The sequence below is a fragment of the Taudactylus pleione genome, unplaced genomic scaffold (assembly GCF_031769625.1).
Source record: "Taudactylus pleione unplaced genomic scaffold, aTauple2 ptg000109l, whole genome shotgun sequence".
NCBI classification, from domain to species: Eukaryota; Metazoa; Chordata; class Amphibia; order Anura; family Myobatrachidae; genus Taudactylus; species Taudactylus pleione.
This window is the reverse complement of record NW_028284511.1, coordinates 11,834,108-11,859,695: the sequence shown is the minus strand read 5'-3', so window position 1 is coordinate 11,859,695 and position 25,588 is coordinate 11,834,108. Positions and strand designations below refer to the sequence as shown.

Genomic DNA, 25,588 nt, shown 5'->3' with positions numbered 1-25,588 from the left:
TAGCCCATAGATTACAGCAGCCAATGCCATCTTCAGATGTATGCAGACCTAGACTATGGTGATTTGTTAGGAACATTTAAGGTCCATTCAGATTTTCGTCATCTTGTTGGTCATATAAGCCCGGCCGCATATGCAGCATTTTCAGTCCAGTCTGGCCCACATTGTACAAATTTGCTAACAAAATCATCATGTGATGCTTGTTTCCTTAATGCCCAATGATGGTGATTTCTTTGTGCTTCTGTATGGTGTTATATACACTGTATAGTTACACTCCCCCTATACCCCCCCCATAGGCTCATCATTCATATATTGTATAGTTACACCCCCCTGCCCACATTCATACATTGTATAGTTACACCCCCCCGCCAACATTCATACATTGTATACTTACACCCCCCCGCCCACATTCTTACATTTTATAGTTACACCCCCCCGCCCACATTCATACATTGTATACTTACACCCCCCGCCCACATTCATACATTGTATAGTTATGCCATGTCTTTTGATGTCAGTGATAGAAGGTGAGTAGGGATCCCCCAAAAACAGATGATCATGTACTTCAGGGTGGGGCTCCTTATTTGTACAGTATTGTGAGACTATACTGACTGAATATTAAATTATATTTCCCACGTGGAAACTAAAGATATTGGCTCCCATGGAGCAGTCATTTAAATAATGTATTCGCACACACCACATATACCAGAGTAAAGACATAAATATAATGTTGAGCATAGGAGAGAGTTCAGGTACAGCAAAATAAAAAAACGTCTTTCATCTCTTACGCTATATGCTAGTTGGACTTTATCTCCTGGATAAAAGAAATTGTATATTTATATATTGGCCCCAATGGCTGATTATAAAACTTTCTGGGAAATATAGATCCCATGATACATTAGATTGTGCTGGATAGTGATAGTATTACAACTCTTTCAATAGAAGATCCTTGTATTGCCAGATACTGTCCTGCAGAGTGATACCCGAGAATCTTCATAACCTATTGTAGTGCAAATTGAGCAAATCCCTGGGAGTAGGTGAAAGTTAATCACATCTTCATTGTATCTGGTCGCTCTTCAATGAGACACCTGTTTTGGCTACCCACCTGTAATGCCCTGGTCTTCCCAATGATGAGGTATCACCAGCTGGTTTCTCACTAAATTAACTGTTTCCATTCCACAGTTCTCATTGGCTATTGATACTCTAGTAATAGAACAAGTCACTATTCTGGATTTCTAGATAATATAGATGTAATACTGCCTAATGGATCAATCTTGCCTTCACATTTTTACTTTTATAATTACTAATATTATAAGACCGTTGTGTCTGTCTATCTGTTCCAAGTTGGTGTAAAAAATACTGAACCGATTTTCATGAAAATTGCATCATTTTGTAGTGGAAACTACTAGAAATAACTTTGAACTTTGTTTCATCTTTATCCGTCAAATTAAAGCAGGGCACTAACAAAAACAATATTTATTGACCTAGTCAATGCAAGAGATGGCTGTGGCACCATGCGCCTTGCCAGTAATGGGTGGGGAGGAGTTGCTTTGGGCCCGCATTGGTTTGAATAGGAGAGGCTACGTACCAGTCTGTGCACATGGCACACAGTGACATTGGTGTAAGTAGTGGGTGCTGTTGCTGCTGCTACCAGTCATAGTGCTGCTGGTCACGTGAGCCACTCTCGTGACAGGGCCCCTATGCAAAGCAATGCAACCATAACAACTCAAATAACACAAAATGTTGGCAGAAGCGATTTCATTGTGGGCGAAGCCTCGGGCAACAGCTAGTTTCTAATAAAGACTCTAGAACCTCACATAGCAGATATAGTATAAAGCTTTGTCAGTAAAAGCTTACCACCAACTTAACACTGGTGAGACTGCACTTTTACCCCAAATAAGTCTTTCACGGGTAGTAATTATTACTGGTCAATTAGATCAAGCTCCGTGATCGACCCTGTTCTCAAAACAGTTAAGTAGACTTTCAACAAGGGATAATTACAAAGAGTTGGTTTGTTTGAAGGTGGATTTCTAGTGCAGTATACTGTATATGTTTCTCCAGTTGTGATTATAAATAAGGCACAGGCAGAGTATATATATATATATATATATATATATATATATATGTATTACTGTTATGGATAATGTCAGTTATTTAGAAACACTTGTGATTAATCCATATCAATGTGACAGTCTATTCCTGGGCAGTGTTTATCCTGACTAAACTGCTTAAGGCTGGATACACAGCTAGCAATCATAGCCGTTCTTTCGTTTCCGACCCACTTACGCAATATCTTAAGAGAGTGTATGCACCTTCGATCAAGGCTCAGAGTGACTAGTATGGGTGTCGCTATAGTGACACCACTGCTTGGAAGAAAACTAGTTTCATGGAAAGATCAGGTTTTATGTACAGTTTCATTTTCATCCGATTCAATGGTACAATATCGGACAAAGGGTGAAGTGTGTACACCGTTACATCCATTTTGTCCAATGCTTCTGCCCATAGTCCTCCAGCCCCCTTTGTGTCTTTTCAGCAATATTTTAGACAGATGAATTTTCTGGATCGCACGTTACATTGTAAAAGTGTGTACGCATGAATTGGTACTTTATACGGGGCTTCCGAACGTAATTGTATTCGAAGGTATGACTGTACGAATGTGTGCCTAGCTTAAGAGAGAGAAGCTGTGATACATATTGCAGTACAGGTTGAGTCTCCCATATCCAAATATTCCGAAATACGGATTTTTTTTGGCATGACTGAGATAATGAAACCTTTGAATTTTGATGGTTGAAATGTACACAAACTTTGTCTAAGGCACAAAATATTAAATATAATGTATAAAATGACCTACAGGCTGTGTGTATAAGGTGTATATGATACATAAATTAATTTCACGTATGTACACATACTTTGTTTGAGACACAAAATTATTGAAAATATTGTATAAAATTACCTGCAGGCTGTGTGTATAAGGTGTATATAACACATAAATGCATTCTGTGCATATATTTGGGCCCTATTCCCAAGATATCTCATTATGGTATGTAATTATTCCAAAATACGGAATATTCCGTTATCCAAAATACCACTGGTCCCAAGCATTTTGGATATGGGAGACTCAACCTGTACTGCAAGAGCTGAAGAAGCACAGGTTATCTGATCATACTATATCGTTATCCTGAATTACACTGTAAGCCCCTATATTTTTGTGTCATTTTCTAAAATCCACTACATCTATAATTGTGTGTGTGTGTGTGATAAATAATATATATGCGCGCACACACAGTAGTGTTTTTTTTATAGGTATTAAAAATCTTCATTTGTCCACTTTGTCTATAACCGGGCTGGTTCTACAAGTCCAGCAGCCACTCCTGTTTACCCTGAAACTGGGGAGGGGGAAGAGAGGAGCTGGCTGAAGGAGGGGGCTTATTAAAAGAGAACTTTACAAAAGGACATTTAAATCTGTTTAACAACAGGACAGTAGCAGAGAATTCATTCTCATAACACAGAGTTTTCTGACTGAGAAATACATGAAATATTTAATTATTAAGTATTTATTGGCCAATGTAATTTTTTGTAGGAAAATTAGACAACTTTTTTTGCAAACTTTTCTGAAAAGCTCGTTTATTATTACCAGCTGAACAAGACGTAGGTACGTGTAACAGTAACCGTAAGACAGGTGACTGAGTGACTCGCCCTTACAAAATATCCCAGGAATCTCTGCTGAGCAAGGTACATGTGTTGTAACTATGACTCTGTACTTGAAATGTTTCTCGTGATACTTATTAACCAAAACAATTTAATGTGAGGTACAGTATTCGCTTTGTAATGGAGTTGAACCATCTGAAACTGTAATTTTGTTATTGTGGTATTGCATGGGCTGTTGTAATGATACCTTTTCTTTTTTTTGCAAGTACCAACATTTATGGATATGTATGTTTAAATGTAATCGTGTCAAGTGGTCATCATATTGTTGCATATCTACAAATATCATAGAGCTTTTCCCAATGAGGAAAACAAGTGAACTACAATCTCTCTAGTAATATGATTAGATAGTAATGAGCATATAAAGTACAAATATTTTTAGATGTTAATGTTTGCTGTTTATTGAGCGAATAGGCTTAGGCTCCAAGGCTACTCTGCAAACAACAATTGCAACAGTGGTAGATACATTCTGTTAACAAAAATCTTATATAACAGCAGCAAAGCAATATACTGTGTGTGTGTGTGTATATGTGTATATATATATATATATATATGTATATATGTATATATGTATATGTATATATATGTATATATATATATGTGTGTATATATATATATAATGTATGTATGTATGTATATATATATATATATATATATATATATATATATTGTGTGTGTATTTACAAGCATGTGTTGTATTCTAATAAAACAAATTGCCCAACTAATTTTATATTTGATAGAACAAAAGCCTTCATGAAGCCCATTTTGATTTTACCACACAAACAATAGCAACTTTTGGTATTCTTATGGGTGCGTTTTTAATGGTTTTCAAGAGTTTAATGGACATATGTATCAAAGCTTGATGTGAGATAAAATTATGAAATATATATCACCAACCAATTAGCTCCAAACTATCATTTCTTAAACACAGCCTGCAAAATGTAAGTTAGAAGCTGATTGGTTGGTGATATATATCTCACATCAAACTTTGATACATATGCACCTAAATGTATTGGGGTTTACAATATATAAAAAGACCCATGTGTATACATAAAACTAAATACATAGTGTACATATAAGGAAACCAGTTCAGTAGGTTGTATTTTTTCTTTACTGTGGCATGCATTATAAGAAATAGTCATATTGCTGTCTAGAACTGCTAGTATCATGTATTCAATTCCGATCCTGTCTGTGTGGAGTTTGTATGTCCTCCCCATGTTTATTTTGTGTGTTTCCTCTGGGTAATCAGATTTCCTGACAATATTAATCCTAGCTTGTGTGTCTGTTATCATTCAATGACAGGGGAGGAGGGTTAAACTATGATGTCTTTTAAAATATGCTGTAAAACACATTACATTAATACATTATTGGTTATAAAAATATTATACTTTTTAAGGAGTCCCAACTGTTTTATACAAAAGTAATAGTTTTATCACCCTGAGTCTCGGGAGAGTATTCCACCCTCCCCTTGATGAAGTGAATTGAGGTCCAAAAACTAGGCAAATATGATTACTTTGGGTAATATTTAAAACGTATCTATTCTTTACATACATTACAGAAAGCTGTTCTCTGGGCAGCACCAATGCAACCTACTAAGTTACTACTGACCTGTTCCTATTGAGTTAGGCTGAATATTGGTTCAGCCCACAAAATGGCTGCCTTCAATGCATATTAGGAGACTGGTCCTCTTTTATTTATATCTGCAGAGGAAACAATATGGCAGCTGACAGGCATACTAGTAAATGCATGATTCTCTGTTTTAAGTAAAAGCCCCAGAATATATGAGTGATGTGCAGATGACAGCGATGTGACAATATTCTACCACTTATGATGACTGGCCAAATTGTTGTGCTGAAATTCTCAAGGTGAAAATACTCTATTAAAAGTAGCCATGTCTTTGTGCATTGGTACAATAACTGATTAGAGAGAAATAATGTGTGAAATGGAGCATAATGGGGCACATCCACTAGACTATCTACTCCCTGTCCAATCTCTAAACGATTTTCCCTTGATTTTTCCCCTTGAAATTTTATCTTTCAGTCTGAAAGTTTTCAAATTGTTTGCAAATCGATCTTTAATAGATCAAGTGAAATTGACCTGCACGTTCAGTCGACTGACGAGACTATCAAACGACCAGCGGGAGCGCGCATCGTTGATCATTAACGACCAAACACTGCACGATTTATAAACTATTTTTAAACAATTGAACGATAATGACGTCGTTGTCGTTCAATCGCCTGATAAAATCGTGTAGTGGATGCCCCCCTTTAGAAGAACAAGTAATACCATATGAAACCGATATCTATTTCAATAGTTCCATTCATCCATGCTCTTACTGACTGTATCATCGTTATGAATACGTTTTAATGTTGAATGTTTGGGAAGGGCGGACTGTTCATTTTAGCAGAAAAAGAAAAACTTCTAACCTGGGCTTATTCATTTAAAATTAATACAACTATATTGTTAATGATTTGTCCCTGGAAATTTTAGTCCCCCCCCCCCCCCCCCCCCAAAAAAAAGACTTTTTTAAAACAAATATACCGTAGTGCACAAAAGCTATATAATATTATATGCTGATCACAATTCTCTTTGGGAGGTACTTTGCCTTCATAGGAATTTTTTGAAGTGCACCCTTCTTTCACCCTCTTTCCTCCTTCTGTCATTGGGACACTGTTTCTGTTGTCCCTCAGGACCTGCCTAGTTTGGATCTGGTATACGGACATAAGTGGACGATGTGAGAGATGAGTGTCCTATAACTAGTACCACCTAATGTCCTTCCACGTTGTATTTATCAGCTGTCCTGATTGCATGGAGGTCACAATAATACCCCTTTTACACCAGAGCAAAAACCTGGGTTTTTGCTGGGTCTACCCGGGTCGCAGCTCAGTGTAAAAGGGTCCCTGAAAAATAACCTGGGTCAAGTGACCTGGCAATCCAACCCAGGTAGCTACCAGGGTCAGACCCAGGATGGGTGGGTGCAGTGTAAATGGCACAACCCGGGTTATCCGACCTGGGTCATGCTTAAAATGAGCTGATTGGTGGTTGTAGAGCAGTCACCTCCCACTTTTTATAACCTCACAAGTTTAGCAGGGCAGACCCAGGTTCAGTGTGAATGGGGCTGACCTGAGAATAACCCAGATCGATGGTGCTCTGTAAACTGTGTCTGACCTGGGTTGGAAACATGTCTGAAAACCCAGGTCGGGCCTGGGTTTTTGGTGGAAAAGAGGTATGACCGTATAGCAGGCAGGTCAAACATGAGTACAGGGATATAGATTAAGACTAAGATTAATCTAGAAAGGAGCGCTCTGTGGTATTAATATGTAGGGAAAAGGCTTATGTGTGGGCTGGAGTTCATATGATATTTGAATATAGTCAAATGAGTGAAGTCAGTGATGTTATCAATACTTATTGAGAAATTCAATACTTATTGATACTTTTGAATTTCTCAATAAGTATTAATACCACAGAGGGCTCCTTTCTAGATTAATCTTAGTCTTAATCTATATCCCTGTACCATTTTGAGGAAGTTGGGACACTTCCTGAAGTAGCTGCTGGTGGTGTTACTAGTTATCTCTATTTGCGAGCGCTGATCACCTATCCATTGTTTTTCAGGTCAAACATGAGTGGCTTGGATTTCACCAGGCCCCTTTTACTATATGCAGATCACATTGATATTTATTATCGGTTGTATATCTACAGCAATATTGTGATCTTGTCAAGTTAAGTGTGGTTTTCTGTATGACTTGAGCAAGCCATTGGTAATGTGTTATTTCCAAATCTTAGCCATGGATGTGTAGTCTCCCTTAACGTGTGCTGGTTATATGTGGCTTGTCCTGAGTGATGAAAGGTGGATATTACACATATAGTTTTCACGTTTTTGCAGTAAATAATTGGTTTTATATACAATTAGATACATTTTCAAATACAGCGTACACATTACACACACAATTTTAAATATGTTTAGATTAAGAACGAATGATCACATCAAACATTATTTTTAATATCTTAGCCAGCTACAGTATATTCAGCATGTACTCCTCTCTTGTGAGCCAGTAATCCTAATCATGGAACGGTACTCACAGGGCTAATCCTTAGTACTAATTGTCCAGGCATTTTGTCTCCTAAGGGTTTGGTTCTTCACTGATGACCTCACCAGACCCATTGCCATAAACTAGCTGTGTCTGCATTCTTTACATTGTTTTTTTTTTTTTTTTTTTAAATTTCCCTATGCAAATCATCATCATTAATAATTGTGTGCGCTACTAAAGTGGTTAACTCCTTCATTGCTGTAGGAGATTCTAATTTAGTTCCTTTTCATCTCTGTCAAAATGGTTGCCATTTTAACCTGACCGGGGGTGGGGGAGGAGATGTACTAAGCTCGGGAAAGTGATACATTGGAGAGGGATAAAGTACCAGCCACTCGGCTCCTAACTGTCATTTTACATTTTTGTGATTTGAAAAATGAGTTAGAAGCTGATTGGTTGGCAGTTTATCACTTTGCAATGTATCACTTTCCAGAGCTTAGTATACCTGCCACATGTGTCTCCCACTATTATTTCCAATGCCTGAAGGGGGACATTGTAAATCTCAACGATCACACATTGGCATTCCTTTTACTGGAGTGGAGGGAGGGGGGCAGGACTTCACACCCTAATTTTAAAAATAATGGGGTCTATTCATCATGCTTATTATCGGGGTCTCAGTGGCCAATTATCGGGGGGCTGGGTGGCAAGTAGCAGCGGTGGATAAAATATCATTGGAGCAATTCAACAGCTGTCTTTGGTGCAGATCGGCTGTACCAGTGATTCCTCTCACCACTACCTTATTTGCGGTGAAATTTAGCACTGCTGAGTCTGACTCGCCAGTGCTAGTGCGAATGGGTGAACTGGGGTTTTACACATACGCACAATAACCCTGCGTTTGGCAGAAGCAGCCAAACAAGGACATAGGGATCTGATGGGATTCCTCTTCGCAACCCCGGACCTCCTTCCCATAGGGAGTAGCAGCGGTGTGGGGGGGCACGTGCTATCTGAAGATGGCTCAAGTTCCCACTGTCAAGCTCAGAAAATGTAGTATTTTCGGAGCTTGATGAATTTAGGTCCACATACTTTTGTATGGGGACAGTGGGACAGAAATGTAAGAAGGAGATATCCGTAATATCGCCTGCATTCATTGCCTTTATAATGAATGGCCCTGATACTTAACTTCTACAAAAGTAAGTTACATTGTTAATTTTCACATACATTTGCAGAAACGAAAGGATGATGAACATACCCACCCCCCCTTTCTTTTGTATTTGTGAATATAAAGAACATCTGCCCGGTTCCTGCATTGCTGTCTACATATTAGAGTGAGCACTATTATGGTAGACACTTGTTAAATTGACACAATATGTTGGTATTAGTGATATTAGGGACCCATCTGATGACGTAGATGGGCATACACTTTCGGCCAAATGAACCTCACTTAAACTGTACAACTGACATCGAGCATATCATAATTGTTTTAACTATCCATATTCTCAGTACTTAAATATCACACAGAGATACAGGCCTTGATATACTTCTGGAGGCAAAGTCATATAAAATGTTTTTTAACAAGATCAAAGTACTAAAACTACAATCTACTGTGCAACTTCTGTCATATAAAGTTAAGAGCCTTGTGTTTTTGAGATCTTAAAGTCTTTTTTACAAAGCAAAGGGGGATTTTGTTATGCACATGTGAGAAAAGAAACATATGTTTACTATATTTGTCAATGTGTTTGAAACATGTATTGTTTTTACCTTGCGCTCCATGGGGATGCAGTCTGGAAGTCGACTATCGAAGTTCCGTCTGCCGGCTTTCCGACTGTCTAATCCCGGCAAGGTACTAATGACAGGTGTCGAAATCCCGACGCCTGTCATTAGACCTACGCCGGGAGCCCGACGCCCGGCATACCGAACAAAGGTAAGCCGGGCACGGACAGCCGTGGGGGGGGGGGGAGAAGGGTTTGGTTTTAGGGTTCCCGGGGGGACCTAAGGTTAGGCAGGAAGGTTAGGTTTAGGCTAGGAGAAGGGGGGGGATAGGGTTAGGCACCCCCTCCGGGAGACATGGGTTTAGGCTGCGGGGAAGGGGGGTTTAGGTTTAGGCACTTGGGGAGGAGGGGGGTTAGGCACCCCTAAAGGAGGGTTAGGGTAGGGAGTAGGGTTAGCGATACTTACCCAAATTAACGATCGGGATCTTCACCCCTGCCGAGCTGCCGCTGTTGAGATTAGAACCGCCGGCCATGCGGCCGTTGGTATTACATACTGATTCCGCTCCATGAAGGGGATATTTTGTCCATTGCACTTTCAGCAGTAGAAATCTTTGCTGCTTTTCAGGCTGGGCGATTTATAAACCTTTTATATACAGTTATCATACTCTGCAGTGATTTACAGTTGTGTAAAAATTAGGGGTGTGCACCGGCCACTTTTCGTGTTTTGTGTTTTGGTTTTGGATCTGGATCTTTCTTCGTGTTTTGGATCTGGATTGGTTTTGCCAAAACCACCCTTCTGTGTTTTGGGTTCTGGGTTTTGTGTTTTGGATCTGTATTTTTTTGAAAAAAAGCATAAAAACCGCTAAAATCACCGAATTTGTAGGTTTTTCTGCTCCTATGCTATTATTAACCTCAATAACCTTAATTTACACTCATTTCCAGTCTATTCTGAACACCTCACACCTCACAAAAGTGTTTTTATGTCCAAAAGGTTGCACCGAGGTAGCTGGATGACTATGCTAAGCGACACGAGTGGGCGGCACAAACACGTGACCCATCTAGGCGTGATACTGCAGGGGCAGACAGGATGGCAGTTTGAAAAACTAGGCCCCAAACTGTACATAATGCAAAGAAAAAAAAGAGGTGCAAGATGGAATTGTCCTTGGGCCCTCCCACTCACCCTTATGCTGTATAAACAGGACATGCACACTTTAACAAACCAATCATTTCAGCGCCAGGGTCTGCCACACAACTGTGGCTGAAATGATTGGTTCGTTTGGGCCCCCACAAAACAAGCTGGCAATTAATGTGTCCCTGCACAAACTGGCTCTACGGAGGCAAGATGTCATCCTCATCCTCCTCATCCACCGATTCCTCACCCTCTTCAGTGTGTACATCCTCATCCTCACAAAGTATTAACTCGTCCCCACTTGAATCCACCACCACAGGTCCCTCTGTACGTTCTGGAGGCTGGTCTCCCTGGAAGAGCTGATAATTCATTTTGATGAACATCATCTTCTCCACATTCTGTGGAAGCAACCTCCTACGCCTTTCGCTGACAAGGTTCCCGGCTGCACTAAACACTCTTTCGGAGTACACACTGGAGGGGGGGCAACTCAGGTAAAATAGAGCCAGTTTGTACTGGGGCCTCCAAATTGCCTCTTTTTTCTACCAGTACAGGTATGGACTGTCTGACATGCCTACTTGGATGCTGTCACCGATGTAATCCTCCACCATTCTGTCAATGGTGACAGTATCATATGCAGTGACAGTAGACATGTCAGATATTGTTGCCAGGTCCTTCAGTCCGGACCAGATGTCCAAACTTGGTCCTGCCTGCCCTGCATCACCGCCAGCGGGTTGTTTAGGATACCTACGTTTTTTCCTGGCAGCCCCAGTTGCGGGAGAAAATGAAGAAGGAGCTGTTGACGTGTCACGTTCCGCTTCAGCTGACAGTGTGTTCACCAGCAGGTCTTTGCACCTCTGCAGGCTTGTGTCGGCCGGAAAGAGAGACACCACATAGGCTTTAAACCTAGGATCGAGCACGGTGGAGAAAATGTAGTGGTCTGATTTCAACAGATTGACCACCCTGGAATCCTGGCAAAGCGAATGAAGGGCTTCATCCACAAGTCCCATATGCCGAGCGGAATCGCTCCGTCTTAGGTCCTCCTTCACTTTCTCCAGCTGCTTCTGCAAAAGCCTGATGAGGGGAATGACCTGACTCAAGCTGGCAGTGTCTGAACTGACTTCATGTGTGGCAAGTTCGAAGGGCTGGAGAACCTTGCACAACACGGAAATCATTCTCCACTGTGCTTGAGTCAGGTGCATACCCCCTCCTTTGCCTATGTCATAGGTGGATGTATAGGCTTGAATGGCCTTTTGCTGCTCCTCCATCCTCTGAAGCATATAGAGGGTTGAGTTCCACCGCGTCACAACCTCTTGCTTCAGGTGATGGCGGGGAAGGTTCAAGAGTGTTTGCTGGTGCTCCAGTCTTCGGCACGCAGTCGCTGAATGGCGAAAGTGGCCAGAAATTTTTCGGCCACCCAAAGCGTCTCCTGCACGCCCCTGTCGCTTTTCAGAAAATTCTGCACCACAATATTGGTGGCGTTGTCAGATATCACAAATCCCCAGGAGAGTCTAAGTGGGGTAAGCCACTGGGCGATTATTTCCCTCAGTTTCTCTAAGAGGTTGTCGGCGGTGTGCCTCTTACTGAAACCGGTGATACACAGCGTAGCCTGCCTTGGAACGAGCTGGCGTTTCTGAGATGCTGCGACTGGTGACGCTGCTGCTGTTGCTGCGTAAGGTGATACATCTACCCAGTGGGCTGTCACAGTCATATAGTCCTTAGTCTGCCCTGTTCCACTTGTCCACATGTCCGTGGTTAAGTGGACATTGGGTACAACGGCATTTTTCAGGACACTGAGGACACTTTTTCTGACGTTTCTGTACAGTCTCGGTATCGCCTGCCTAGTGAAGTGGAATCTAGACGGGATTTGGAACCGGGGACACACTACCTCCATCAATTGTCTAAATCCCACTGCACTAATGGCGGATACCGGACGCACGTCTAACACCAACATAGCAGTCAAGGCCTCAGTTATACGTTTTGCTTCAGGATGACTGCTGTCGTACTTCATCCTCCTCGCTAAGGACTGTTGGAGGGTCAATTGTTTAGTAAAAGTAGTGGTGTTCCTACTTCCTCTCTGGGATGATGAACGACTCCCAGCAGCAGCGGCAGCAGTAGGCGTAGCAATGCAGGATCCTCCAGAGGAATCCCGGATAGGAGAGTCAGTCATGCCAGTGACATGGCCTGCAGGACTACTTCCAATCCTGACTAAGGAGGAAATTGACGAGGAGGGAGTTGACGGTGTGGTTTGCAGGCGCTTGGATACAACGGGATTTAGGTGTCCCTGGACTGCTTACGGTCTTAGCCAAAGTTTCTGAACTTGACAGTAACTTATTATCAACGCGCTGCAGGTGCCGTATAAGGGAGGATGTTCCTAGGTGGTTAACATCCCTACCCCTACTTATTCCACCTTTACATAAGGTACATATGGCAAGACAGCTGTTGTTCGGATTTGGATAGAAATATTGCCAGACCAAAGAGGTGGAATGTTTGGTCTTCTGCCCAGGCATGACCGTGATGGGCTTTTTCATCCCACGGAAAACAACTGTCTCCCCCGGAGCCTGATTTAAACAAACCACATCACCATCAGAATCCTCCTCGCCAACTTCCTCCTCAGCGCCAGCTACACCAGTATCCTCATCCTGTTGTACTTCAACAGTGACATCTTCAATTTGCATATCAGCAAGTGGACTGTGGGTGCTCCTTTCAGCACTTGCAGGGGGTGTGCAAATGGTGGAAAGAGCCACCTCTTCCCGTCCAGTGCTGGGAAGGTCAGGCATCGCAACCGCCACCACACTTGGACTCTCCTTGGGGATTTGTGATATCTTCTTAGAACGCACAGTTCTTCGCTGTGCTTTTGCCAGCTTAACTCGTTTGATTTTTTTAGTGGGAGGAGGGCTTCCATCGTCATGTGAAGCTGAACCACTAGTCATGAACATAGGGAAAGACCTTAGCCGTTCCTTGCCACTCCGTGTCATAAATGGCATATTGGCAAGTTTACGTTTCTCTTCAGATGATTTAAATGTTTTTTTTAAGGTCATTTTCCTGAACTTTGTCATTTGGGATTGTATGTGGCTTCTACTATGACATTGGGCATCGGCCTTGGCAGACGACGTTGATGGCATGTTATCGTCTATGTCATGACTAGTGGCAGCAGCTTCAGCACTAAGAGGAAGTGGTTCTTGATCTTTCTCTATTTTATTTTTATTCGAGAAAGTTTGGTCCTCCATTTATGTTATATCGATTTGATATATACGTGCGGCTAAGGCGCACACAAACACAGAAAATAATATTTTTTTATTTTTGCTGGAGAGTAGTGCGCTTTGTGGGTTACACCACCCTTTAAGAAATGAGCCTGCCGGCTCTTTACTTATGGGACACAGGCGCACGCTTGGCGCTGCTCCTTTGTTGATGCACGTGCGGCTACTGCGCACACAATTCACAAACACAGAAAATATATATTTTTTTTGGTTTGGACTGGAGTGTACTTTGGGGGTTACAGCACCCTTTAACGGTCAAGCCAGCCGGCCCTTTACTTATGACACACGCGCACGCTTGGCACTACTTTGTTGATGCATGTGCGGCTACTGCGCACACAATTCACAAACACAGAAAAAATATTTTGTTATTTGGTTTGGAGTGTACTTTGGGGGTTACAGCACCCTTTAACGGTCAAGCCAGCCAGCCCTTTACTTATGACACAGGCGCACGCTTGGCACTACTTTGTTGATGCACGTGCGGCTACTGCGCACACAATTCACAAACACAGAAAAAATATCACTTGGGGGGAGCACCCCTGATGGACAGAGCACCCCCTACACAACACTACAGCACCCCTTTAGGACTGGGACACTGCACAGGACTTTGGAGTGGACACAGCCCCTATGGAGAACTGACTGCACAACACAGTCCAGCCAGCCCCTATGGACTTTGAAGTAGTGTACACAGCCCCTATTAACAACAGCAGCACAGCACAGCACAACACAGCCAGCCCCTATGGACTTCGAAGTAGTGGACAACAGCAGCACAGCGCAGCACAGCACAGCACAACACTACTCTGCACTACACTACACTACACTACACTACACAGCCCAGCCAGCCCTAACTCCCACCCTCCCTCTTCACTGTCCACAGCCGAGTGAGAAAATGGCACCGACGCGGGTACCTTATATAGGATCCGAGACCCGGAAGGCGGGATGATGACGTTTTGCCTCGATTTCAGATCCGAGTCAGGCGGGAAAAGTCGAGCCTGACTCGGATCGGGGGGGCTCGGGGGGGGGGGGGGTTCGGATTTCAGAAATCCGAACCCGCTTACCCCTAGTAAAAATACAGTAATAAAACAAGACTGAATCCTAACAAACTGAAAAAAAAGAAGGTGGTAAAACCACCATGCTTGTAAGCTTACTATCTGTAGGAGCTGTAGTTATAAAGATGTGCATCTATTGTGACTGATGTACTTATTTGGATGGTACGTAATTTAAACGAGAATAGTCAGAAGCTCGACCATGTCAACATTCACAATAATGTCGACATTCTCAGAATGTCGATAGGTGAAATAGCAATACTTGGGATAGGCTACGGACGGGAGGGTTACTGTTAGGTTGTGGTGGAGGGAGGTTAGGTTTAGGCACTGGAGTGGAGGGTTAGGGGTAGCGGAGTATACTTACTTACCTCCTTTTGTCGGGATTGTGACCCTGTCAGGATGCCTGCGTTGGGATTCTGCCCGCTGGGATCATGAGCGCGCAACCCATTTAAACTGTATCCCGATTCCCAACTCTTCAGTTCTCATCAATAATAGAGTTTTGGATGATGTAACAAATAAGTTGAGCAGGTGTTGCATACACTAGGGCAGTGGTTCTCAAACTCTGTCCCCAGGACCCCACACAGTTCACGTTTTGCAGGTCACCCAGCAGGTGCACAGGTGTACTCATTACTCACTGACACATTTTAAAAGATCCACAGGTGGAGCCAATTATTTCACTTGTGGTTCTGTGAGGAGACCTGGAAAACATGCACTGTTTGGGGTCCTGAGGACTGAGTTTGAGAACCTGTGCACTAGGGGAAAAAGATCTACAAAACTATAGACCAGTCTGAGAGCTCCTTTTGTGTTTTGTTTTTTTTGGGTGGGGGGGAGACATTGCACAAATATACAGACTGTGATGTTAACCTGCAATTTGGTGCAGACACAATGAAATAAAGAATATATTAAGTATATGACCCCCTTTAAGTAAACATCCACAGTACCTACACTACTTAAGCAATTAGCAATATAAATGCAGTTAAACCTCTGGTGTTGGCTGTTGGAACAATAGTTATTGATGACCATCCGTATCTGTCATGAATATAAACAGCTCAGTGACTGATATCCGTTGTTTGAATATAATCCCATTGTCTGATCTCTAAAGCTTGCTAACCACTTCAGCACATGTAGATGGTTGCCGAGATGCTGTTGTCGTGACCGTGGGCTATAAGTGATCAGTTTTCATTTTGATGTACAAATTAGAGTTTCCTTCATTTTGTGAGCGGAATATGTATTTGGCTGGATGTACAGTTTACACTCAGTACATGTTTATGGATACTCAGAATACCATCTGTCATACCAGAGCCGTAGCTAGACTTTTTGGTGCCCTGTGCCAGAAAGAGCATTGCCACCCCCACCCCCCCATTTTTTAAATAGGGACATACAGTAAAGCTGGCCACACATCTAAAGATTATCTGTCCAACCAGCCAACTAGTTGATTGGTTGGAATAAAAATCTGGTAAGGTATACAATCAGCAATTTGCTACCAAACGCTGGAAAATGGGCCACAACTGTTGTTTGAACAAATAGTTTATCAAACATTTAACAAACTTGTCTGAACGACCATTTTCATCTGTTTTCTGGCATTTAGGAGCAAATTGCTGATCATCATTTACTCCCATACGTTGCCAGATTTTCATTCCAACCAATCAACAAGTTGGCTGGTTGGATGTAAGTTGGTCTAGTGTGTGGCCAGCTTAAGATAGTGCACCTGAAATAGAGCCATGGCCTCATGGGGAAGGGACAGGGAAGAGATGGGGGAGGCCAGGAGATGCTCGTGATAAAAGAAGAGAATGATAATAAACAGGAAAATTGACAGGCTCAAACAGCACCCCCTGCCCTGTGGTGCCCTGTGCCATGGCACTGGTCGCACTGCCCTAGTTACGGCCCTGTGTCATACCTTCCAGTGACTGTGGCAGATTCACTGTTATACTTTTGCTGTACATTATTCCTGTGTGAATAGTGTTACCTTCCACGTGCATGTCTTAGCAATGTACAATAGTGTAACCTTTATGTTCAGTCCTGTGGAGAAAACACCTTATGCAAACACATGGCTGGTAATGAGAAACATTCAGTGATCATGGAATGACTGAATGTTTTCCCTGATAATGATCTGTACAGTGAGAAATCGTGTGGTGTACATGTGTGGATATAAATACACCTTTACTTGATTTGCATGTCATGTCTTGGGATTTTTAGGTCCTGACTCACATGCATCTCCTCCCATTTTGGGGAGTGGCGGCCATCTTCACTTCTACTGCTTCTGAGGCTATTTTGTTTATAAAAACGCTCCTCTCTGTCATTGCACCTGTAACTCTGCTGGTATTTTGACATTCCAATCCTTGTATTTGGCTGTTTTCATGTTACAATGAATATGGTCTTCTGGACTAGCACGCAGAGCTGCTCAAGCAAGCTTCATTAATGTGCTTATCCAGTCTACACAGTGCAGACAGCCATTTTGTATTCTCAACCAGGATTCAGGAAACTGCCCCTTACCAAAAAAGGTACTTTATTACAATAGTAATGTGACCAAATTGCTACGAAATTTTTTATTGTATTTTAATTGTTTACCATAAAATACACACACATTTATTTTGTAAGGTTCAACACTATGATATTCTTAAATATTGGTCTGAATATGGTCATGATGCATCTCTGGGATATTGCCAATTCTTAGTGAATTGATAGGCTTAATTTTGTTTATTATTGGTCAAGACTGCATAACATGTTTGCCTCCAGTCTGTGCAGATGACAAGTTTTATTAAAAAACAAAACAAAAAAAAACTATAAAAACTCTGAGGTATTGGAACACAGAAGACATAAATTTTGAAGGTCAGAGTAAATCATACTGGTCTACTCTCCAGGAGGAGACTTCAGAATTAAGGACAGCTCTCTTGGGAGAGTAGACCAGCATCCCAGATCCTGTCTACTTCCCTAGTGAAGTAGGCAGTCAGGGGGCTTGAGGACTTGGTTTGTTGTGAATCACATCATCTTGGCCCTGCGTAATAACACTCCCTCACATCTGGATGTCCCCTCCGGTAAAATAAGTGTCAGCAAGGATGTTCTAAACTCTCCCATGTCTTATAGATTTTCCTTAATTTCTATGACTTAATTATTTTTATTTATTGTCTTGTCTCTAGGATTACACCTTGTGAATTGTGATGAGGAGATACTAAGCAGCAGACATCCACTTCAACCAGTCTTCTCCTGCACTCCAAATCATTGTCTTCAGCATGGAGTTAAAAGTGTGGGTGGATGGGGTACAGAGAGTCGTTTGTGGGGTCAATGAGCGAACATCCTGTCAGGATGTGGTCATTGCGCTGGCCCAGGCTATAGGTAAATGGATGTTGTATTATTATTTGTCAATGGGAAGCATTTAATAAGATAATTAGACTTAAATTAGTTTAGAATGTATAAACTTACATGAAATTAGAATAACAAGTTTGGCTTTCAAAATTCGATATATTTTCTTATCAAGATGGATCTTTTTTTAGTTAACGCTCATCTGCAAACAATGCAAACTAAAACATGAGCCTGAAGTTTAGGCAGTGTCTTACATGTGATCGTTCTTTAACTAGAACCATATTGATTTGTTTATATTTTACGATGTTTATAATAAATAATTTTGCAATATGTGGTATTTAGAGGGGATATAGTCGGCATCCCGGTGGTCGGGATGCTGGCAGTCAAAATACTGACGCCGGAATCCCGAGCGCTGACATTCCGACGATAAGTATTAGGGTTAGGCACTAAGGGATAGGGTAAGGCTGCAGGGATGGTGGGTATGGTTTAGGGGGATAGTTAGGGTACTTGCATGCGTTGGGATGCTACTGTCTGTATTCTGACCACCGGGATTCCATCCCCTAACCATTTACAGCAATCTTTACTTGATAAAGTTAGTGCTACTTGAACGTAAGTTCTTACATTTCCTGTAATTGTAATTTTTGGAAAACCAGAGTTTGGGTGAGAACACACTATTCCATCACAGCCATGAGTTTATGTAGCTGAATGCACAGACAACAAGGTTTTACCAGAGAGTGAAGAAGGATCCAATTTTGCATAGATTCTACATTGGTAATATAGAACCTTAGATCCCTTTTCACTTTCTGTTAATACTGTTATTTATGCAGATACATGCCTTACATTGTCTGTGCCACAATACATTTATTGCCCAGTGCATGGATTACACGGAGACTCGCCATACTTCATCTCATCCATATTCTGCCATCTGGTATGTTAAGAAGTCTCTGTATGCTCTATGCCAGTGTTGGCTAACCTTGACACTCCAGCTGTTGTGGAACTATATATCCCAGCATGCCCTAATAGCAAAACTGTAGCAGTGCATGCTGGGTTATGTAGTTCCATAACAGCTGGAGTGTCAAGGTTAGCCAACACTGCTCTATGCTTTTCTCCATCTAGGTAAGATACTGCTCTCCAAGCATTATGTGTCATCAACTCATTAAAATGGTGGAAAATTTCTGAACTGTTTTAAGATCATTTTACCCCTAACTAACATAAAATATTCCACCTCTAAACCCTTCTCTAGAAATGTTAAAGTAGTTGGCTGCCGGGAATCTTTGCAGGACTTTTTCTCATTATTTGTGAATAATTCTAATTAATTATTGCTCTTACAGGTCAAACAGGACGTTATGTGCTTATCCAAACGCTGCGGGACAAAGAGAGGCAGCTTCTGCCTCATGAGAGACCTCTGGAGTTCTTGGCCAAGAGTGGACAGTACGCCAATGATGTCCATTTCATATTGAGGCGCACCGGACCTAGTTTAGCTGAACGACCATCCTCCGACAGTGCTCACCCTCCTCCAGAGAGAAACTTTGTAAGGTCCAGCCTGCCTCTGAACCCCCGGACACTTAGCACGGAGGTCACAAGGTCGAAGGAACCTAAAAAGTCTTTGACTTTTAATCTAGGACCTATGAGTTCAAGTGACATTTTGCTCAAGCACAAGCAGAAGCAGCAGAATGGTAAACTTGTTAAAGATGGTGCCCATAGACCACCTAGCAAAGAGGAAATGTTTAAGATGGTACTACAGCAACAAGAGCAACTGAAGACTTTGGAAATGCAAAATGTCTCCTTAGGCAAAGACTTCCAAACATGGGAAAGAGGCAGGGCTGGTGGACCTCATGAGGAGGAAGAGGAGGAGGTGGCTTTTTTGAATCAACTTATTCGTCGAAATGATGCTGAGCTGGAAGAGGAAATATTTTGGTTAGATGAACTGGAAAGAGAAAGGGCAGAGGAGCAAAAAAGACAGGAAAAAATTAGAAACTTAAGAGCAACAATGGAAGATTACACCCTTAAAATTAAAGAGTTGAGTGAAAGGACAGAATCCCTTGAGCAGGAAATCCAGAAAGAGGCCACAAAGAGACTTTCAGGAGAACCTAGTCGGACTGAAATTGAAGAAATGGTGACCAAAATGAGAAAGGAACTGGAGGCCAAGAACGGACAGAGCCAAGAACTGGAGAGCAACCTGTCTAATGTGGACAGGGCTTGTGAGGAGGCCAGGAGGAACATAGAGGTAGGCTTAGTGCTCACTTGTAGAAAAACCAGGCTTGGGCTAGGCATGTGAAATCAAAACTACTTTACTATAATGCTATTCCTTAGCGTGTAATGCTAAAAAGAGCTGAGTAGACCTCTTAAACTTTTGGAGGATGCTGGTTTTTCTTTTTGTCAGCTGCTGCTGATAGACACAGCCTGTACTATAATTATGCAAAATAAGAGCATGTTCTTAAAGAGAACACAAAATAAAAAGTTGTGCTTAAATGATTTGTTAATGGATTTAGCAAATGAAACTGTGACCTTCAAATATTGTAATGTCCTCTACAGTAACACACTAGAAAGATCACTAAGACACACAGGAGCTTGTTTTACAAAGTGGTGTACTAGGGTTGGGCGATAACATAACGTCTACCACAAGAACTATATTCAGAATTGATATCACTATAATGGTTTTTAGCACAAAAAAAATATTAGATTATTAGAAAACACACAGTTACCTATATACCCCTCCTCTACACACCTAGAAATGATCCTTGAGAAATTAAATATTTATATAGCACCACTTTAATTTTATTCAATTAAAGTTTGCCAGTTATAGGGGTCAATCCTATTACATGCGAAGGGTGCGAGTTCCCGTTGCAACGGACCAGCACCTCGCACCCTTCGCTGCCGGATCCATGCCCGACTTCGCCTAAATTTGGTCGGAGCCCTATGGGGCAGCGAGCACTTTTAGGCGAATCCGGGCGGCCGTCAATCACGGCCGCTGTCGCGATGACTTGGACCCGTGAGTAGATCGCATGTTTTAGGATTGACCCCATAGTAGCCATACAGATCTGTGCTCCTACATCTATCCTCAATACGCCATGTGGCGCCACTTGCCTGGCGTGAGCCGCCAGGTTTCATGCAACTGCTATCGTTTGATGCATTTTCAACAAAAAAAGGTGCCTAAATTGCAATATTTTGTACTAGAACGCACCATGAGACTGCGCTGAGTAATTTGATATGTGACACTTTTATATCTGTGTGCAAGTGAGTCTGTAAACGGAAGTTGGCCATGGACTTGACGGAACTTGGTTGCACTGTAGCACTTTGAATGCGACTGAGTGTCAGAATCAGCATACAGATATACAAGTGTCACATATTATTCACTACAGTCTACCGCTGCATCCTAGTATAGCACATTGCGACTTAGGCGCATTTTCGTAAAAAAAAAAGACGCCCGGCGCTAGCAGAGTTTCACGGGACTTGGCGCGCCAAGAGGAGCTGTTTGGTGCGACTGCTGCAAAAGCTGTACGAGGACACATCTGTATGACTGATATGCTGCTTCCCATGTTATAGCTGGGCAGAACTCCTCAGCATCTCTACACTACTCTATTGCCACCAAGGTCAGGTACAATCACTAGCTGGTATTGGTGGCTGTGCCAAGTAGTGCTTTTCCCTGGCATTGGTGGCTATGTATTATATTCGGAGGAATCTAACACGAATAATAGAACAAAGCCATTATATAATTGGGTACACTTGGCTATTCCAGAAGTTTTATGAGTCCGCACTTGACAACTATTTTATATGATTCAGGTTACTTTTTAACAGGACGATATGTGTTGTTTCCCAACACTAAACATGACTTTTGTGGAATTTGATCTTGTGTAGTTTACACTAGATATGCATACATTCTGTGGTTTATTTGTGTTTTTTTTTTTTTTTTTTTTAATAAAATCTTTTCAAAGTTAATTAGATTTTATAAATATTTTTTTTTCCATTGTGTTCCAAGATATGAAGTAGATAATTCACAGACAACAAATGTTTAATATGTACATCACCTTTATGCCCACCACACTGCAGTTGAAGGAATATTAAATGGAAATGAATATGCCTATATTTAAAAAAAAAAAATACATTTAATCATTATATCAATAATCCGTACTAAAAGTAAAACAAAAATAACCACAATATCCAAATTATTTATAACTGAGACTGTTTGTTTTTAGAGTTTTACAGTAAAGGCGCCTTCTCAAACCTACATTTCACTTTTTAAATCTCAATGGTGCCCTCTAGTGGAATATTTAATAACTAAAGCTCTTTCTTAATCTGGATTATATCTTTATTTACACAGCACCAACATGGATATTACACAGCACTTTTCAGAGTATATCTGTTTCTTCCCCAGTTGAGATTACTGTCTAAGGGGCCTATGCATCAAGCCGTCTTTAATTATTTTTTTACATAAAATGATGTACAAACTGCAGTTTCTGCATTATTGTATGTATTGTATGTATTGTAGCGATGTACTAATGGCACCATGCAGGAGATATCTTTCGATCTCTCTCCCACAACCTCTGAAAGTGACTAACCCCCCCCCCCCATTAAAAATATTTGAGAGGCACCAGTATATGTACTAGGTGGTAGAGAGGGTTACCACGTGGCCGGGTACAGAGATATTCCCCTTTGCAGCTGCTCCACCTTCTCCCCCGCTCCAGCTAGAACCGACCCCCCCTAAAGTGGTTAGTAACTGTGGGCTGGCCACTCTTCTGGGACCAGCCCTGAGCCATTCTACCCTCCTATTTGATATATTCTTCCCCTTTTACCCCTCCGCTCCCCCTTAGTACTTTCTCTCTCTTCACCCTTGGACCCAAACGCCCCCTCCTCCCTTCACTGAGTTTGGCCCCCCAACTTAAAAAACATTGCAGCACCACTGCATAACTGTACTAATTCCTATATATATATATATATATATATATATATATATATAATTATAGCATTTCAGTGCTTGCTAAAGTGTCTAAAGCCTGTCAGTAACTTTTATTTTTATATATATATATATATATTATACATACTTGCATATACACCTACACCTTTTGGTTGTGTTTTATTTCCTGTAAACACCCTATTGCACCTTGTTTAAAGCTGCACATTTATGGGCAAATCTGGTAACTTGGGCTGTGAAACCTGCAACCAAGCCGCACAGTAGCCTATAGCAGAATTGATCAGCCAGTGAGCTTAGTTAATCACTAACCACCAGCATTTTCAGTCCTGTTTGATATGGGTTGCTGATTGTTTTGCCAAGCTTGTGCAGCAATATCAGGTTATTTATCCTGATTGACGTACATATTCCTATTTCCTAACATGTTTTTTTTTTTTTTTTTGTAATAAAGGATATTCAATAAATGTAAATCGCAACAAATTCAGGATACTTTTATGTTCTGGACTCTTTTACTGCTCTCCACGGACTGCAATATTGCAGCTTACTAAAGAGGTTTTTTTATGTTACATTACACATGGCATAGACTATGCAGTTCCTGTTCCTTAAACCTGGCCCCATATGCAGAATACAGGATGACAGCGGTTTTCTCTACGATACCCAGCAGACAATACATTTGAATAATATAATGTATTAAGAAGCGTGAAATAAATATGCATCTCAACTCTGTGCTGGGCATTTGTCAATCAGGCACTTCTGAAATCCAAAAAAGTTTAATAGACATAAGTACATTTAATTTGGTTTTAAATTGAACTGTAAATATAATTTAATATTGTGGTTTGCCTTATGGACAGATGCTTATGTAGAGCCTATTGTGTTGTAAACAGTGGCTTTACTTGTTCTTGCAAAAATTACTATGTGACATTAATATTAAAAAAGTTGAATAATATACATGAAATAACTGGAGTATTAATGCTTCACACTATGCAGGGCCTGAATAATCTTCAGGGAGCCCCGGGCACTTAACAGTGCATTTAACAGCCCGCCCCCACTCCTTCGGCCTGCCCTTTCTAATATCGTCCGGGCCTTATAAAATGTACAGGACTGCACATTGTAGCTGTATGATCTGGCCGGGAGAAAGGGGCACCTGAGAGAGGGTGCCCGTGGGCACCGTGCACCCCCTTTTAATCTGTCCGACAACATGGGGTCAGGTTAAGTAGCTGTGAGTCGGCTCGCAGGGCACAAAGGTGTGGGCATATGCCACACTTACAGTAGCCTCCTATCAGACTTATGTTTGCAGCCCCATAGGATTTCATCACCACGAGGTAGTTCACTCCTCTGCAGCAAGTTTTCAAGTTATGAGGGAGGTGTTTCTCTAAGCAAGCAGACAGGAAGTGACAGACAGCTAGACTGGCTTGCTTTGCAGAAATGCAGTGTGGATTAGTTGATTTATACATAACCAGGGATGCCCTGGCCCTTTGACCTGTATCAGATCCCCGGACACTAATGAGGTGTGTGTGTGTGTGGAGGGGGGCTGGTGGTTGGGGGAGGAATGCACTTTATCAATAGTGGAATGTCCGCTTAACATTCTAAAATGTAATTTTACCTTTACAGTCCTTAAAATATACAGTGCATCCGGAAACTTGTTACAGCCTTATTCCAAAATGGAATAAATTCATTTTTGTCCTCAAAATTGAGCATAGGTGCATCCTGTTACACTGAACATCCTTGAGATGTTCCTACAGTCCTACCTGTGGTACCTTCAGTTGATTGGATATGATTTTGAAAGGCATACACCTACCTATATAAAGGTCCCACACTTGACAGTGCATGTCCGAGCACAAACCAAGCATGAAGTCCAAGGAATTGTCTGTAGACCTCCGAGACAGGATTGTCTCGAGGCACAAATTTGGGGAAGGGTACAGAAAAATATCTGCTGCTTTGAAGGTCCCAATGAGCACAGTGGCCTCCATCATCCGTAAATGGAAGAAGCTCGGAACCACCATGACTAGAATGCTTGATTTTAAAGCGAGTGTTGCCAGTCCATGAAGAGGGCAGAATTAGTACTTATCCAGCTTTAATATGTTACAAAGTATATTGTATTGCATAACTCCAGCATATACAGGACCAGCGATAACAGTAAGCTATTAGATGCGGCAGTAGGTCCATCCTGTCTGAGCAGAATGTTTTTCTTCAGGTGTGGGCATCATTCCAGAGCATTGGAGCAAGTCTGGGGGAGCGGCAGAAGAACCTAGCACTGCCCTGGACATATATATGTACATATTGGTCTCCTTATGTACTGGATAGTGTATAATTATACAGTATTAATAATTAACCCTATTGATGGTCTATAGCAGTGCACCCCTAATAGTGCATGTTTTCCACATGTCCTATTGGTGCAAAGGTATATTTATTACTGGCTGACACATTTTAAAAATTCCACAGGTGGTGCTAATCATTTTATTTGTGATACTGAGAAGAACATGCAGCGCTAGTAACATTCTATTATATTACTAT

General features: G+C 41.6%; 2 protein-coding genes across 2 annotated transcripts in view; one reads left to right on the top strand and one right to left on the bottom strand.

The window, feature by feature from the left end:
• LOC148525274 (lamin tail domain-containing protein 2-like) overlaps positions 1 to 25,588 on the bottom strand; it is a 263,190-nt gene that overhangs the window by 219,305 nt on the left and 18,297 nt on the right. The window lies entirely within an intron of this gene.
• The window catches only part of RASSF7 (Ras association domain family member 7), a 77,568-nt gene that overhangs the window by 47,360 nt on the left and 4,620 nt on the right, over positions 1 to 25,588 (top strand). Inside the window, exons 2-3 of the mRNA XM_088471017.1 lie at positions 18,003 to 18,198; positions 19,497 to 20,392. Coding sequence (XP_088327143.1) covers positions 18,096 to 18,198; positions 19,497 to 20,392 — 999 coding nt within the window. The 5' untranslated portion in view covers positions 18,003 to 18,095. The remainder of the gene's footprint in view (positions 1 to 18,002; positions 18,199 to 19,496; positions 20,393 to 25,588) is intronic.